This window comes from Lampetra planeri, chromosome 10 (genome assembly GCF_965212315.1).
Source record: "Lampetra planeri chromosome 10, kcLamPlan1.2.h2, whole genome shotgun sequence".
Taxonomy (NCBI): Eukaryota; Metazoa; Chordata; class Hyperoartia; order Petromyzontiformes; family Petromyzontidae; genus Lampetra; species Lampetra planeri.
In genome coordinates, this window is record NC_136116.1 from 3955977 (window position 1) to 3974346 (window position 18370).

General features: G+C 51.6%; 1 protein-coding gene across 1 annotated transcript; it reads left to right on the top strand.

Moving 5' to 3' along the window:
• The first annotated feature begins 6293 nt into the window (after window positions 1-6293).
• On the top strand, window positions 6294-18056 carry LOC144721155 (homeobox protein DLX-6-like). Its single transcript, XM_078598548.1, has 3 exons — window positions 6294-6692; window positions 8606-8799; window positions 16329-18056. The coding sequence occupies exons 1-3, from the start codon at window positions 6314-6316 to the stop codon at window positions 16593-16595; spliced, it is 840 nt and encodes a 279-aa protein (XP_078454674.1). The 5' UTR covers window positions 6294-6313; the 3' UTR covers window positions 16596-18056.
• The last annotated feature ends 314 nt before the right edge of the window (window positions 18057-18370 follow it).

Genomic DNA, 18370 nt, shown 5'->3' on the forward strand with positions numbered 1-18370 from the left:
GCAATGTTGGCTTGGTCTTTTTGTCCTTGTTTTGTTGTTGTTACTGCTGGTGCTCCCACGAATCACCACGGATCTCCATGTGTACAATAGCCGGACAATAACTGGCTAAGCGGGGACCGTCATCCGTGTAACAAATTAAATAAGCGTCTACTTAAAAGTCTCTCTCTCACCCACATTACGTAAATATATTGGCGCTGACTTGGTTTTGTTTGCGAGCAAATGAAGATGCTGATTCTGAGTAGCTCGGGCAGTATTAACTCAGTGAACGCGTGGTTCCGAGGTATAATTGCATATTCCGTGCGTGTGTGTGTGTGTTCTTCATGTCATATGCTTACGCGTATGCCTACGCAGAAGGCATGCTGATGATGATGATGACGCTGCACGCTTAAATCGACGCTGATAATTTTAAATTACTCGACGGTGACTCTTGCGTTAATTCATGAATTGAACAAAACTGTTAAGCGGAAGTAGCCGTCGACTCGAAATGAGTGGCGACTCGATCGTTTTTCACTCCAAGAATCAATATCCGTAACATTCTATAATTAAATGAATCACGGAGGCACTTGTGAACATAAGTGATTTATGTGATTGTTTTTTCCCCCCTCCATGAAAAAAATGTGATAATTAGTATTCTGAAAATCCAGCATACCAGATAAACGTACGAGTTTTTATAACTAACCTTGATTTATAACAAAAAATATCTGGCTTTGGGATGTGTGTCATGAAAACGGACCGTTGTCCGAAACGTCGTCTAATATACACGCTGTATATTTGCTCTAAGGCCACAGTGTTCTTGACAAACGTATTGAGTGTTGTTGTTGTTAGCGGTGCTTGTGCACAGCAGCAGCAGCAGCAGCCTCACCAAACCATTTTGCTTTAGGGCCGAGTTGAGCATCACCGCTGACGCATTGAACTCCCAGTCGCATGTTCAAACGACGCAGCCCGATTTCACACAAGGCGACGTTATTACATCCAAATAGCAAAAATACTTGAAACCAACCGTGTTGCACGTGTTATAAATATGATGGTCATCAGCAGGAGCCTTGTGCAAGTCACTGCTGGCTGGAGGCATTTATCAAGCTGCGGCCAGCTCACGACCCTGAGATGTAAATCAAAATATTATCACGTTACTCGTCATACGTTAAGCCTCACGGGCCTTTGCTAGCATTCGATAATTTATTCAAATAAACTACGCGCTTAATTTCTATCTCGATATTTTACACAATGCTGATAGTCTCAAGACTGGCTTGTAGCAGGTCGGAGTTATCGGCGTAAGGCACTAACACTAACAGTGCACGATACGGCAATCCATAAGAATCCGATATTATTGTACCCGATATATTCTCTCTAGTGAGTTAAGACAGCGAATTGAATTTGCATACGCAGTTTAACAAAATTGGATGCCCACTGGGAGGCGTTTCTGATGCGCCAGAACATTGATTAAATACCATGGGACAGAGCTAAAAGGAAGGAAGTCCACAATTGCCCATGTCTCTGAGAGACGACGCGGCTCACACAGAACGAGCGAGAGAGCCGCTATCGCTCCAGCCCCACGAGTCGTAACATCACGTTAGGTGAATATGCCCTCCTCAAATAATTCCGCTGACCAACAGCGTTCCGGACAGTTCTGATTGAAACTAATCGTCGTTTGTGCGCGTCTCTATAGTATTATACATATGTGTGTATGTGCGTGCATGCATGCATGGTTATGTGTGTGTGTATATATATGGGGAGCGCTAGTGCAACGTTTAGCGCGATGCGTTAAGGACCCGGCGACACGAATTCGATTCCCGCTCACGGCTAACACCAGTGACGATTATCTGAACCGGTCCGGGGCCTTCCTTAGGTCGACTCAGCCTCAAATTTGTACCCGATGCTATGTGTAAACATCGCCACTGGGGAGGCAAAAGCGGCCGGGCGTGCTGTCTGTTGGCCGTGCCGACCTTCATAGGTGCTCGCTAACAGCACTTGCCCCAACAGTCTGGAAAAAACCTACACGGGAGACCTTTGTCTTTCTATATATATACTGTATCACACATATATGTACGTTTCGAGAGCGCACGACTCGGATAAACAGTCGTTGTGGGCATTCGCGTGTAGTTATTATTTGAATGGTGCAAGCACGTGAAAGGTAAATTATAGAGGGCTGCCGCTGCTGCCGCTGCTGCTGCTGCTGCCTCTTCTATCTCCCACACCTCCCCCCCCCCTCTCTCCGTGCCCCCCCCCACCCGAGCGAGCGAGGCGTCCGCGTTACGCGCGGAAGATTTTTGTCACCGAGCGCCGCCAGCGTCCGCGGCGCCCCCCCCCCCCCCCGTGAGCGCGCGATGACGACTCGACGCGCCCGAGTGGGAGCGTGAGAGAGCGTGAGAGAGAGAGCGTGAGAGAGCGTGAGAGAGAGAGCGTGAGAGAGCGTGAGAGCGTGAGAGAGCGTGAGAGAGCGTGAGAGAGCGTGAGAGAGCATGAGAGACCGTGAGAGAGTGTGAGAGTGTGAAAGAGTGTGAGAGAGCGTGAGAGAGCGTGAGAGAGCGCCAGAGAGTGAGAGAGCGTGAGAGAGCGTGAGAGAGCGTGAGAGAGCGTGAGAGAGCGCCAGAGAGTGAGAGAGCGTGAGAGAGCGTGAGAGAGCGTGAGAGCGCGTGAGAGACCGTGAGAGAGTGTGAGAGGGTGAGAGAGCGTGAGAGAGCGTGAGAGAGAGAGCGTGAGAGAGCGTGAGAGAGCGTGAGAGACCGTGAGAGAGTGTGAGAGGCCGTGCGTGAGAGGCCGTGCGTGTGGTGCGCGCGAGCGTGAGACCCAACACGGTACCCGTGCGTGAGAAGGAGTGAGAGAGAGAGGGAGTGAGAAGGAGTGATAGCGCGTCGTACGCCCACACCGGTGTACTGTGCCCCCCTCTTCCCCCCGCTGCTACGCGTGCCACGCACGCCCCCCACTCCAGCACCCGCAGCGCCATGCCGCCTTGGGACGCACGTAGGTCCGTTTCGACGGAAATTCGCCGAGAAGGCGCCGCGCGTGTTTCTTCGGCGCGCGGCGAGCGGCGCTGAAGGCGAAGTCGCGGGGAGAAATTGCGGGCGACTCGGCGTGACCTGGACCCCCCCCCCCCCGTCACCCCCACACGGTGAGAAATAACGACACCCCCCCCCCCCCCATTACCGGACCCCCACTTGTTCTATCAGAGCAGCACGCTGCCGGCTGGAGACTCCAATCAAGACCCCCCCCCTACCCCACTCCCCGCGGCATGCCACATTACCGTCGCTATTAATCGGTGTTCGCATGTCGATCAAATGTATACAAGGCTGTGTATATATGGATATTTGTGTTGTCCGCCATACTGGGCATATGTGAAAAAAGCTTAATAGTTGATCGGATTCCTCCAGTATAAATAAATATTCTGATTCTGTATATGTGTGTGTGTGTATATATATGGATCGCACATTTAAACAGATGTATACATGGGTATATTTGGCATCAGCATTAAGTTATAACACACACGCAATAATCGTGACAGCGTTTCGGGGAATTGATCTTCACAGCTCAGAAAGTAGCGCTGCTCCTGATTTTTTTGTTGGTGTAAAAATGCGTAAAAGTCGTCTGGTCTTTACGCAGTCATTTACATATCGGTCACCTCGAAAGCACGAAACATCAGCCACCATATATATACACACACATACACGTCTGCAGAAGATATAACTCGCGATTATGATACTGTTATCATCTTCAGCGCTTTGACAATCCACCGCTGGACGAATGCGCTCCCATGCCGTGTCGATCATAGATGGGTGGTTGGTGGTGGTTGGTGGTGGTGGTGGTTTTGACCATACTTCACCAGGCAATGTTAATGACACACGCGTCGATAACTATTTTCACAACTGACAACAGATTATCTTAACGTGATTTTTTTTGTCGGTGTGTAATTACGAATTATTACGCCACGCCTGTGGTTGTAGACATCACGGACGCGTAACGCACATGGCGCCGTTTCGCTTTGTTATTCTTGAGAAGTACAGCAACAACAACAACAAAAACATCCAAAACGTGTTTACATGAATCGTGCTGCTTGTTGCTGGTTCGCTCGTCATGTTGAATCCTTTCCGGTCTGTTCTAGGCGACCCGTGATGGCAGTATACACATAGGCACAGCGCATACATATGCCGTACATATATATAGCATTGCCTCTGGTGAGACCGGGCGGCTCGCTAATCGTGCTCTGCATCATATTGCAAGTTTTTTGTTTTGTGTTGTTGACTGCACTCCGCGATCTCTGTAAGAGTCGCGTTAATTAGCGGCGTGGGGGGGGGGGGCGAGATTCGACAGAGACGCGAGCTCGCACGTGCTTCTCCTGTGTGACGTAGCTTCGACCATTTAAAATGGCGTTTACCTTCGAGCTGGAGGTCATTATATATATTCTCCCTTTAAAAAAAATAGTAGATAGAATAATCATCATCATCATCATCTAACTTTATAACAAAACAAGTTGAAGGCGGTTTAGTTGACTTCCGTTGAACGAAATCAATTGCGGGCAGACCTTCGATGATTTGCCGATATTGATCCGATATTGAACCGGTTTAAGGGAGCGCTCTGACGCCCGATTTAAATAATGATGTTATGTAAATGAAAAACGAAAAAAGATCTACTCGTTTGATCGTCTAAACGCACGGCGAATTTATCTGAATTGCACTTTGGCGCAGGACTGTTTTACACACATAGACGGATTTTCGCAATTTCGTGTCTTTTAAATTCGCCAGCGTTTTTCAACTGGCGATACATTTCCAACAACAAGCACCGCCACACAGCAACAACCACCACAGAACAGGTTCCACATTAGAGTTTTATTATCGTCAAATGTAAGAACCATACAATTTCGCAATAAAAGTAAATTTTTGGGCGATTCGTGTCCCATGTTTTTCAGCCAAATATATATACACACATATACACATATATATACATATATATACACAACCACTATATTATATACGCCGTGAGGTAGGCAGCCGCAATATTGATCGCTATTTCTCTCTCGTCTATGCGTGGCGTCAAATGCGTGTGCGTTTGAATTTGCGTGTGTGCGTGCTTTAGTGTATGGGGAGCGGTAGTGTAGCGGTTAGCGCGCTGCGCTATGAACCGGGCGCCCAGAGTTTGATTCCCGCTCATGGCCAACACCGGTGACGATTATCTGAACCGGTTCTGGGCCTCCGTCAAAGTAGACTCAGCATCAAATGAGTACCTGGTGCGGTGTGTAAACATCGCCGCGAGGGAGACAAAGGCGGTAGGGCGTGGTGCTGGCCACCCACCCACTCGTGTGCCGTGCCGGCCTTCATAGGTGCTACTCGCTAAAAGCACTTGCCCCAACAGTCTGTTAAGGCTGCACGGGGGATCTTTGTCTTTGTGTGTGTGCAATGGAATAGCCGTCGGTCCATTGCATTCGCGCGGGCCCATATTTTATCAATTAAACGAACCCCTAACGAAATATTTCAGAAGTGGCTATGAACCAGTGATTTAAACAAATTAGCCCGTCCCATTCAATTGTCTCATAAATAGAAAGTTAGACAATCCATACAGATTTGTTTTTTTTTACCCAATAAACGCGCAGTACAGCGAGCCCATTCGGAGGGCACCCTTCCCTTCAACTGGTAATTGTGGCCCAAGACGAGGATGATGATGATGATGCTGCTGGTGGTGGTGGTGCTGGTGTTGGTGGTGGTGCTGGTAACAGTGGAAGGAGTACGAGTAATAATATTAATGTGGCCCGGGTTGAGCCGGGATCGTGACGACACGGCGGCAGCCAATGGGGGAGCGCGGCGTGCGAGCGACAACGTCGTTCCAATATCTGCCCCAGTCTAATCCATATGCAGCAGGTAGCCGGGCAGCAGCAGCAGCAGCGACAGCGGCTCTGGCGATGTTGGTGGTGAAGAAGTTTTTACTCGACTCGGCTTAAATCGCGCGCCCTTCGAGCCATCCCTCCCTCCCCGGGGTTTGGTAAAAGAGAGCGTCCGATCAATCCCCGCTCCTCGCCGCCGGCATCCTCGCTCGCAATCGCAGCAGCAGCAGCAGCAGCCTCCTCCTCGTCTTCGCCTCCTCGTATATCGTCGTCATCATCATCACCATCTTATTATATTTAGATTTTTTTTCGGAGGGGGTGGTGGTGGTTGTTGGGGGGGGGGAGAGAGAGGGGGCGCAGGGGGGGGCGCAAAAAGAATCCACCTTTTATCGATCACCACCCCCCCCCCCATCATAACCCCCCCACCACCCCCCCCCCCTTCATCCCCCCCCCGGCTAGCCCGTAACACCCAGACGCACTCGCCTGGGGTGGTTATGTCGCTCTATGATGACCATGAGCGCAATGGCTGACGGATTGGACGCGCCAGACTGCAGCGGCGGCAAGTCGGCCTTCCTCGAGTTCGGCCAGGGCGGCCACCCGCACATGATGAGCGCATCGACGGCCGCCACGTCCATGGCGCACCACACGCACCACTACCCGTCACACTGCCTGCCCTCGGCCGGGCACGACAGCTCATACGCGGCCGCCGCCGCCGCAGCCGCCGCAGCCGCAGCCTCGTCGTACCAGAGCAGACCGCTGGGCTACCCCTACCTGAACCCCATCGGCAGCGGGACCGGCGGCGCTTCGGGGGGCTACAGCCTCGGCGCGCTGCCCTCCTACCAGCCGAGCAGCGCGCTCAGCCAGACGCGGCTCGACGACACGGGTGAGCGCGCCGCCGGCAAATCGATGTTCTTGTCGTTGTTGTTGTTGTTGCTGCTGCGGTTGTTAACGCAACGCGTGGTTGTTGTTGTTGTTTCTGCGACTGCAAGACGGCCTCGGTGCGCGTGTGTAGGACGTGCGCGAACAGCGCGTTAGCAATGCTTTGTTTGGCGGTGCTGATCCGTTCATTATTCATAAATGGTTATTTGAAGGTAAATTAAGAGCACTCTTCTCGTTACGTGAATGATGCCGCGTGGTATAATCGCACTTGACGCGCGACGAGAGAGAGAGAGAGATTGAGAGACACTCGCGTAATTTACGAGCTACAAAAAATGTCCCGTGCCGTAGGGGGGAGACACTGCCGCGTTCCCGAAGCCGGAAAATAATCGTACGACTTGTGACCTCGACGTTGCAGCCAAGCAGTGGTGTTGTCGCTGTTTTAATATTTCTCATTTACCTTCTGTTAAAAAAAAATATGTTAATCTACAAAATTTAAAAGCGACATTCACCGTAGCACGTGCATAACACGCGTCGTGAGTGAACGCATGTGACACGTTGCGCGTGTAACCCGCGGTGTCAACGACGACTCCGACTATTATCAGTGAACATCTATTATTTGTCGACAAGTTCTGTATCGATCGATATGACTCATTATATCGGTAACCAACAAACTCGGTGCAGATTTTGCAGTTTTGGCGCGGGAATAGCGGCGGCATCGTTCGCCGGATTTGGATTCTCGCGCGCAATCCGCGAACGATGTTGCGGGACGATTGATTCATTCATTCGTTCATATATCACTTGCATTGAATTATCGCACACGCTATACGGGCAGCCACGTTTACACGGCTGCATTCCTTATCTCGCGAGACGTGTGTTTCAACGTTGGTTGCCCGATTATTATTATGATTATTATGTGTGTGTTTGACATCTCGTTTGTAATTTAATTTTTGTTCCATACGACGTCGACAAACCGGCGGCGATCCTAGTCCCCGGGAGGAAGGGGGTATTCACTGTCAGCTTAACAATCAGACGACAAACAGCACGCTTTGGTAATTGCCCTCCGAGAGGATAATTGCTGGACTGCCGTTGCTGCTGGTTACCGTAACTGGTATCGAACCATCGGCGACAGACTCGGTAGCCAAAACCCCACATCGCCAAAAGCGTTCGTGGTGCAGGTGCAGGTCACCTCGGTGAGTTTGCCCGTAACGCATCGGTCTGCTCCGTGACCCACTGCGGGCAAGGCTTTTGACACTTGACGTGACGGCCTCGAGGTGCACCTAGCCTGGAACGACGTCGATCTTTGACAATAGCACGGCGATCGAATGCTGCCCTCGAGTTTGTCTTCAACGTTTTACGAGGGAGGTTTGACGCCGTTTCGAGTTAGCCCGGTCAATTAAGCGACGTTCAACTTGGACAATGATTTGTAGATATTAATCGATTGATAATAACAAAAACAATCAATGTCAATGCGTTTTGGACAAATGTTCAGCGATGTTATGCGCACAAATACATATTCACAAACAGCGCAGTCTAATGTGTAGTTTAAACAATAATTGAAACAAATGTTAGTGTACAGCTCTGTGGTCAATCCGCTGCAAGAGGAAGGCCTTCCCACCTCGTGTCGGTCATGTGGCCATACTTCACCACGTTAGACTGCGTGATTTAGTGCAGGAGTAGTGTGTGGTGGCGGGAGGTGTTAAAGTGCGGCGCTGATATCGCTCGCCACTGATGATAGCCGTAGTCGTTAATCAAACTAAGCTTTGTCGGGATCGTGGTGCAGTTCAGTGCGCTAACCACTGCGCCACAGCTCCACCCGCTACACTAAAATATTGACGTCAAACCAACAACAACAACCACCACAACAAAGTAGTTGTTTAATTCACAACACGAACAACGGCCGCGTGTCCCTCTGCCCAGACCCCGACAAGACGCCGGTGATTCACAACGGCGAGCTGCGCTTCAACGGGAAGGGCAAGAAAATCCGCAAGCCGCGCACCATCTACTCGAGCCTGCAGCTGCAGGCGCTCAACCGCCGCTTCCAGCAGACGCAGTACCTGGCGCTGCCCGAGCGTGCCGAGCTCGCCGCCTCCCTGGGACTCACGCAGACCCAGGTGCCCCGCGCGTCTCCACGGCGTCTCTGTGCGTGCGTGTCCCCCCGGTGCTGGCCACCCACCACCTCGCGTGCCGTGCCGGGCACGCGTTAGGGTGCTAACTCGCGAACAAGCATCTGTCCCCCGACAGTCTAGTTAGGGCTATAGGGGTGGGGTTGTCTTTGTCTTTGTGATGCTGGCCACCCACCACCACGTGTGTCGTGCCGGGCCTTCATTAGGTGTTAGCTCAAAGCACTTGCCCCGAAAGTCTGTTAAGGCTATACGGGAGATCTGTGTCTTTTTGTGTATATATACGAACCCGGCGAGCCGAGTTAGATTCCCGTTCACGGCCAAACAGCAGTGGCAAATATATGAACCGCTTCTGGGCATCGGCTAGGTCGGCTCAGCCTTAAATGAATACCTGGGGCAACGTGTAGATATATCCACTGGAAAGACAAAGGTGGCCGGGCGTGGTGCTGACCGCCCAACCCCCGTGTGCCATGCTGGCCTTCAGAGGTGCTCGCGAACAGCACTTCTCTCAACAGTCTGTCAAGGCTATACGGGGGATCTTTGTCTTTGCGCCCTTGCGCAGCACAGGTGGTGAAACAGGGAGGGCACAGGTGGTGCAACTGCGAGTGATCTCAGCCAGTTAACCCATAGCACCTGGGTCTGTTCAGTGACCTCCTCCTACCCACGAGCTGTCGACACTTCACGTGGTGGCCTCAAAGCGTACCGAGCCTGGCACGAGCGCTGGTGGTGAGGTCACCGTCACTCTCGTGGACGAGCGGCGTCTGTTGTGAGTGTGCCTATTCCTTCACGTGCGTATTCTTTCACGTGCGCGAAGCTGCGGTGCAGTGGTTAGACCGATTTTGACGATACCTAACGGCCAACATCGAATGGCGAATATCTGAACTGGTCCTGCGCCTCCGCGAGATCGACTCAGCCTGAAACGAGTGCCGGTTGTAGAGGATAAACTTCAGCACAAAGGGGGGGGAGGGTGGAGACACAAAGGTGGTGTTCAATACACACCCCGTGCGTCGCTCCCGGTCTCCATTAGGTGCTCGCGAATAGCACTTTGCCCCAACAGTCTGTGCTAGCGAGAAAGGGGGACCTTTGTCTTTGTCCTTTTCATGTCGGAGAACTACAGAGCCCTCTCTGAGTCACGCGCCGTGAACATGATGGTGGTTTGGTTTGTGCGGTTTTGTTTAACGCTGGTCAGAGCGGGCTTGGTGAAGGTGGGGAGCATACAAGTCCGGTACAATCACTGATGATTGCTGCCATGTCCTCTGTCTCGTGTGTATATATACGTGTGTGTGTGTGTGTGCGACTTGGATGAACTCTCAATTTACATACTGAACAAAAAATCACCCATTTTAGATATCACTCACCTCTGACGTTCGCCATGACATGATGTGGTTGTAATCGCGTGTGTGTAGGATACGGGGGGGGGGAGTTTTGGCTTTAACGCCATTTATGAGTCGCAAGACTCTTTTTCGATGGATTCCTGCATGAGGATGTTTAGCCCATTATTCCGTTCGAAAAATGGAAATTCTAGAAACGTAATTCTCGAAGAAACCCTACCGTATATTAGAGGGGACAACACTCGAGTCTCCACACGCATGGATTCATGAATCCATTTTCTGACACCGCCATCTGCTGGCTTACCTCACAGCTCAGCGGACATGGAAGTTCCACACGAATCTATGCGTGAACCACCAACCCTTGGATGGCAGACATGCACCACCAGCGGATACGGACTCGCTTGATTTCCGGGCAGGATTTCCCAAGCTGCCAAAGCACACACATTCTCCACCTTTAATCCCACAACGACAACACCACCACCATCACCACTACGACCACCACCACACGCCGCTACTCGGAGACGCAATTATTTGGCTCAATGTAAAATGATAGTTGTTCCTCTGCATCAACATCAGGTCCACCACCACAACCACGACTATCACCAGCATTACCACCACCACCGCTATCACCCGACATCACCACCACTATCGACACCACTACCACGACTATCACCAGCATTACCACCACCACCGCTATCACCCGACATCACCACCACTATCGACACCACTACCACGACTATCACCAGCATTACCCACCACCACCGCTATTACCTGACATAACCACCACCATCAACCACCCCATTGCCACGTTATCCCCTAACCCCTTCCCGGGTGAGATACCGCGTGGCCCGTCGTGGGAGGAAGCGGGTCTCGGGGTGCGATGTTGCGAGGCGACCTCTGGAATGTGTTTAATTGTTTCGACGCAACCACAATCGGCAAAACCATTAGACCTGCGTTTGTGTGCCACTTATATTCGTTTCCGCACGTGCGCGTGAGTGCAGTGCCGCGGACAGCGAGACAGACACCGCGTGGATGCAGATTGCATGCACCAGGGACACGCTTCTCTCTCTCACGCAGCAGAGTAACCCCCCCCCCCTCCCACCTTGTGTAGCCTACATAGACTGTTGGGGCAAGCACCTGTCAAAGCCGGGTAGTCAGCACGACCCCCCCCCCAAAAACCCGCGCCGCCTTTGTCTCCCCAAGTCGCGATGTTTACGCATCGCATCAGGTACTTATAATTGAGGCGGAGTCGACCTAGTGTTGGCCCAGCACCTGGTGTAGATGTCACTCGCGACTGACGCTCTTCGCGTGGTCCAGAATCGAACCGGATTCGCGCCAAACCACTGCGCCACCGCCCCGAACACCCCCAGTATGAACACGCACGTACACGCACGTACACACACTCGCGCCTGATACATATACATGCACACGCATGCCCCAAACAAAGACAGCGCGCAAAGGTCCCCCGTATAGCCTTAAACCGGCTTTCGAGGGCAAGTGCTGCTAGTGAGATGGTATGGCCGCGTCCACGTCTGTACGCCTTTGTCTCCCCAGTGCTAATGTGTACACACCGCACCAGGTACTCATTTAAGGCCGAGTAGACCTCGGGGAGGCCAAGGCCCTGTTCCGATATTCGCGAGAATCGAACTCCAGTGGCTGGTTTCGTAGCGCGGTGCGCTAAGCACTGCCCCACCGCTCCCCACCCAATACACAAAGACAAAGATCCCCCGTATAACCTTAACAGACTGTAGGGGCAAGTGCTGTTAGCGAGCACCTATGAAGGCCGGAACTGCACACGAGGGGGTGCGTGGCCAGCACCACGCCCGACCACATTTCTCTCCCCAGTGACGACGTTTACACACCGCATCAGGTACTCATTTGAGGCTGAGTCGACCTAGGGGAGGCCCAGGACCGGTTCAGATAATCGTCACTGGTGTTGGCCGTGAGCGGGAATGGAACCCGGGTCGCCGGGTTCCTAGCGCAGCTCGCTAAGCACTGCCCCACCGCTCCCCACCCAATACACTCACACGCGCGCACTAACACCCGACACACGCGCGCGCACACGCAGCACACAATTGACAGTGACACCGCGTTAATTTGTTATCTCCGAGAAGGCAGAGACGTCACCCCTCAGGATTCACGTCTGGGACACCAAGCCCGCACAACTGGACTCGCAGTGCAAGGGGTCTCCGATAGCTTCCAGCTCTCCGGCGCGGCAGTTTTATCTATATAGTGTATATATATATAGTGTGTGTGTGTATATATATAAATGGTTTAAAGTGTCTCAAATCCCCTCCGCAGCTGCTATCCACCCAGCACTGAAAAGAGTAGCGCACCACATTTGTAATGCTGTAGTCGATGGGCAGGCGGTGGGATGACGTGTGGGTAATCCCACCTCTTCCAACACGTCTGGTCGACGTGGAAGAGTAGACCAAATACTGTACCCCTCCGACCCGCACCCCTGGAGGTCGTTCCTGGGCGGAGGGAGTCCCTAATGCTTGCCAGCAGTTGCGTAAGAAAGCAGGGGTGCCAATTGACAAAAAGCAATATCAACTGTGTGTGCCCTGGCCACGAATACTCAATGTGAGCGGGGATATTGGTATGTGCCCTTGTGCACAGGTAATCATTCGGTGTTGCGCGACTTGGCAATGTTCACAGGCGTGTGGGGCTGTGTGTGTGATGGGGAGCGGTGGTGTCGTGGTTAGCGCGCTGCGCTACGAACCCGGCGACCAGAGCTCGATTCCCGTTCACGGCCAGCACCGGTGACGATTATCTGAACCGATGCTGGGCCTCCCCTAGGTCGACTCAGACTCAAATGAGGTACTTGTGCGGTGCGTAAACCTCGCCAGGAGGGAGACAAAGGCGGCCGGGCGTATTTCTGGCCACCCACCCCCTCGTGTGCTGTTTTGGCCTTCATAGATGCTCGCTAACAGCTCTTGCCCCAACAGTCTGTTGCGGCTATAAGGGGGATCTTTGTCTTAATGTGTATGGAGTGGGAGGGGGTCAGTTATTCTCTTGCAACACAAAGTGTGCACTGTAAAATTAAATATCTCACGCAGGGTTGTGACTACACAAATGTAAGAACTCAAGTAATACAAACAACCTATGACTCGATTATAAAAAACAAAATTGACAAAACACAGAGCGACGATTGTTCTGCTCCTACAGCCCTGAGCCAGTGGTTGCAATTCCTCATTCCTATGGCGGGGGGGGGGGGGCGAGTAATTCCAAGGGAAGGACAACTTCCGTACAAAGGAGGTACCTATTGTATCGACCACCGTGTAGTATGATCGGCTGAGGCAATCCCCTTAACCATCATTCCGACAGTTGTTCGTTGGCGACTATCACTGAACCGCCTAGCCAGATAACCGAAATTATTTACTCAGAGGGACAAAAATTTGTGGGGGGGGGCATGGGGGGGGGAGTTGGTGGAGGGGGCGGGGGGGAGTTGATGGAGGGGAGGGGGGGCTGGATGGGGGGCTGGAGGGGGGGGGGGGGCTAGAAGGGGGGGCTGGAGGGGGGGCGACCGCACGCAGAGCCCCATGCACACCGCCGCCTGGTGACCAATCACAGCACCGGGCGCGATCGGCGATGCTCAGTCGCCCCACGCGGCGCGGCTGCATCTCCATGCCAACGGGTCCACGTTGCGACCACAACGTGGACATGCATTGACGCGTCTCGTCTCGATGCGTCTCCACGTGTCAACTGCACAGTGGTGGTTCTAATCAATCGGCTTCACTGCATTGGCCTTTCCATCCAATATTGTCCGGCAGCAGCATTTGTTTAAAGTATGTGGTGTTCCACCTCGACACGCCGCGCCATACTTCACCGCGCTGGTCAGTGACGGGGTTGGTGAGGGTGGTAACATAGAAGCATAGGAGTGTAGTACAACAGTGCAATGTGCTGCACTGCCATCGGTAACAGTCGGGTGTACAAACATCTAAACTGTTCGCGCGCCAATTATTTCAACCAGCCGCGTCATTTATACGAAGAACAAAAAACTTCACGTCCACTTTTGCAAGTAAAGTGGAGACCTTTCACGACGAGGCAAGCGATTTGTCTCTGCCTTGTCGTCAACGCCGAACACAAGCGGAGCCACTGCTCGACACGATATCCAATTGTTGTGTACCGTGCCCTGACAAGCACGGGGACAATGGGTTTTTGTTATTTTCTAATAGCGCACCAATCTGCCCATTTTTCGTTGTTGTTCCATTTTGTGTTGCGTTTTGTTGTGTTCTTATTGTGAAAGTCGAACAATCACGCAACCTGCAATGCCCGGGTGAGGCCCCAATGCAGCAGTGGATTGATGAAGGCCTATATATGGTTTAGGTACTTGATGAACATATATATATACACCCACACACACACACTCTGCACTAGCAGATGTAGCGTATTGCAACAGTATATGCGACTCAATGCATTCGTACACACAGCACGAGTACATATATATAAAGACAAAGATCCCCCGTGTAGCCTTAACAGACTATTGGGCAAGTGCTATTAGCGAGCAGCTATGAAAGCCAGCACGGTACACGAAGGCCTGGGTGGCCAGCACCCCGCCCGGCCGTCTTTGTCTCCCTAGTGACGATGTTTACTACACACCGCACCAGGTACTCATTTAAGGCTGAGTCGACCTAGGGGACACCCAGGAGCGGTTCAGATAATCGTCACCGGTGTTGGTCCTGAACGGGGATCGAACTCCTGGGTCGCCGGGTTCGTAGCGCAGCGTGCTAACCGCTACACTACTGCCCCCCACACATATATATACTAATATATATATACCCTATATACATACACTCTATATATACACACACGCGTCACTACCACATACATCGCCAGGCAGCGGTGGCTATGCACATGGCCTGTAATCCGAGGTTGATGGATCACACGAATGTTGTTACAAAACTCCCTACCGGTCGTGGGCAACGAGACGTGGACTTTAACTGTCCCGTCCGTAATATATAATATAGATATAGGACAGCAGAGCTGGGTTGGGTCGGGAGGGTTTCGTGTCGGCTCACCACGTGGCTGCATTCTCGCGACTCCGAGTCGTCGTCTCCCTTCGAGAGTTAGCGATGATTGTGCCCACGATAAGTGTACATGATGATGTGTGTGTCCTACTCGCGTGTGTGTGTGTCCTTCTCGTAACGATGCACAGTCAATGCCCGGAGGGGCAGCGCGATTTCCAGTCTCGAGCTCGAGACGAACTACCGAGCAGCAGCCGAAGGAGGGAGGGAGGGCGTGGACCTCGGAGATGGAGCGATTAGATCGGCACGGGCGTGGGTTCAGGGTGGGGTTGATGGTTGTATTGAGCGCTGACGTAGACATAGGAAACCTTCATCCAGCAGTGGATTGATCATGGGTACTGTTACTGCCGATGATAATTGATTATGATGAATTATCGAATGCATTCCACCGCCGTATCTGTGGGCAATACGCCTGCACACACGCCTCACAACCAGCCAGGGATAACGGACAATGCACAATGGACGATATTATTTTGTTGCAATAATATGTTTAGAGACGCTTCTGATGCTGTGGGATAGTGGATCCTCATTAACTGGATTTGTAACACAGTAGTGCTTGTACACTCATATGAGCGCGTGTATAGTATCATTGATGTTTTGTAACAACATCAATATTTTTCGTGATCAAAGATAGATTAGATGAAAAGCCGATGTATACATTTTCAAAAATTCTGTTTTACTTAACATGTAAATGATCGCGTAAGAGCACAGACTTAACTATACTGCATTTCATCTTTCTGCCCTCTCTCCGCTCTGAAGAAAGGTCATTATCCGAACCATCGGTCTCGTTTTTTCTTTTTTTCTTGTTATATTTTGGTATCGTATTTCATTATGAAGATGTGTGTGTTTTAAACATGATTGTACACCAGTATCAGCACAGTCCTTGAATTACATTTTAATCAAAAACACTGCATTCTAAAATAGTATTGTGATGAGTAGTGGCACATCGGTCAGCGCACTGCACTATGAACCCAGCCACTTGAATTCACCAACCCGTATTGACCATCGCTGGTGAAGTATGGTCAAACAACCCCCAACCCCATGACTGACAGGATGTGGTGGAGGGCCTTAATCCAGCAGGAGATCGACCATGGCCTGATGCTGCTGCTGCTGCTGCTGTGAATATTAATTGACCAAAAGCTTGTGTTTCTGTCTCTTTTAGGTAAAAATCTGGTTCCAAAACAAACGCTCCAAATACAAGAAGCTGATGAAGGCTGGCGGCGCCGGGCTTGAGAACAACCCGTTAGTGAACACTGGCTGCCTGCCGCCCAGCCCGGTGTCAGGGCACCCCCAGCAAGCGGTGTGGGACATGGGCCCCCCGGCCGTCAAGGGCACGGTCATGTCCCCCGGAGCCTACATGCCCCCTTACTCCCACTGGTACTCACCATCGGCGCATCAAGAGAGCATGGCCAACCAGCCCGTCATGTAGCCAGGTCTCCGCGGGACGTGTGCGTCCCTCCTCCTCATCCTCCATCCACGACTGCCCGCGAAACCACCCCTCTCCCAGACGGAGCTTCGGTGCCGCGGTTTAATTTAAACTGCATAAGCTGTAAATATATATATTTTTAAGAGAATTGAACACACGCGCGCTCTCTCACGCGCCACGCGGCACACGGAGACGCGCTGACACACGGCATACACGACTGCACCGGCGCGCACACCGCTGTGGCACGCGTACGCACTTGCACACACGATTACGTTACACATACGCACACACGTGGATATATATATACACGCACGCACGGGCGCACGCACGCGAGTGCTCAGAACCGAACTGACGAGGCTGTTGGTGGTTTCCAATTCGTGTCCTATCTGCAGGCGATGAGCAATTAATGGGGTCCTCACTGCGCAGTGACAGCGGCTACGCTTCTGGGCTAAGCTGGTCTGGCAGATGAATCAGGAGTAGACGATCAGACACCTTGCCGGAACTTCTCAGCTACCGACACTCTCGCCAGAACCCAAAGCGGCTTCGTCGCCTCGCAGAAACGAGTTCGTTCGGGGCATCGTGGCCTCCGTCACTGGGTGAATTATGAAGCGAACGTCCCACCTCCGAATCGAATGAAGGATCACACAAAGGTAAAGCTCTCCCGTATAGCCCTACATGACTGTATGGGGCAAGTGCTGTTAGCGAGCAGCACCTATGAAGGATCACGCACACACGATCAACAACAACAACATCGGCCGCCATTCGCCACCAAGTGGCGGTGACATCACCACGACGCTTGTGCCAGGCTAGGTGCACTTTGAGGCCACACACACGAACACACACGATCTCGCACACACAGACGGAGGAGGCCGCGCCGAGCAGGACTAGGAACAGATTTCGGACCGGATCCATTGCTTGGTGCAGACAGAGAGAGTGGTCGGGACATGGCAGGGTGCGCGTCCCTTTGATGATGATGATGATAATAATAATAATAAGAAGACGTTGTCGTTGGAATCGTTGTTGTTTGTCGTCGTTGCTATTGTTGGACGTGTTGACCATCCGTGTTTATTATTACTGCAGTACACGTGTGTCCGCTTGGATGTACACAGTCCATTATTTGTGTATAATTGGCCGTGGATTGGAAGCGGTTTTGTGACATTTATAATGATCACGAACTAGCGACGTTTTGCCTACCCTCCACCCCCTCCCCACCACCACCACCACCACCACCTCTCCCCACTGGAATTTTGACTTCGTCCCCAAATTTGTAAATTACTGAGAAATTACTGATCGCAGCGCAGGACGGGACAGAAGGATATTGATCGATTGCGTGGCATTCCCACCGGTGTTCTGTATATATGGACTTTCTTCCTAGATGTACATAACGGAAATATATGTTACATGGTTTGTAGTTTTTTTTTCAAAAGCCGTCACGATGAAATAAATAAATGTTGCTAGAATAAAAAAAAACGTGCATTCTATCGCGACTCGGTTTTGTTGAACGACTCGATGTGTTCATTTATTATTATGTTTGCTTTTACATGTCGCTAAAACAACAACAACAACAACAACACCGCGTGAACTATAAACGTGCAGCATTGTGTCGACTTTATATCTTCCTATCGCCACAGTTGACGTTATTAAAAATGCATCATATAATGTGTTTACATATATACAGAGACAAAGATCACCCAGACTGGTCAACACAAACTTTTTGGTGCAAGTGCTGTTAGCAACCACCTATGAAGGCCCGCACGGCACACGAGAGGGTAGGTGGC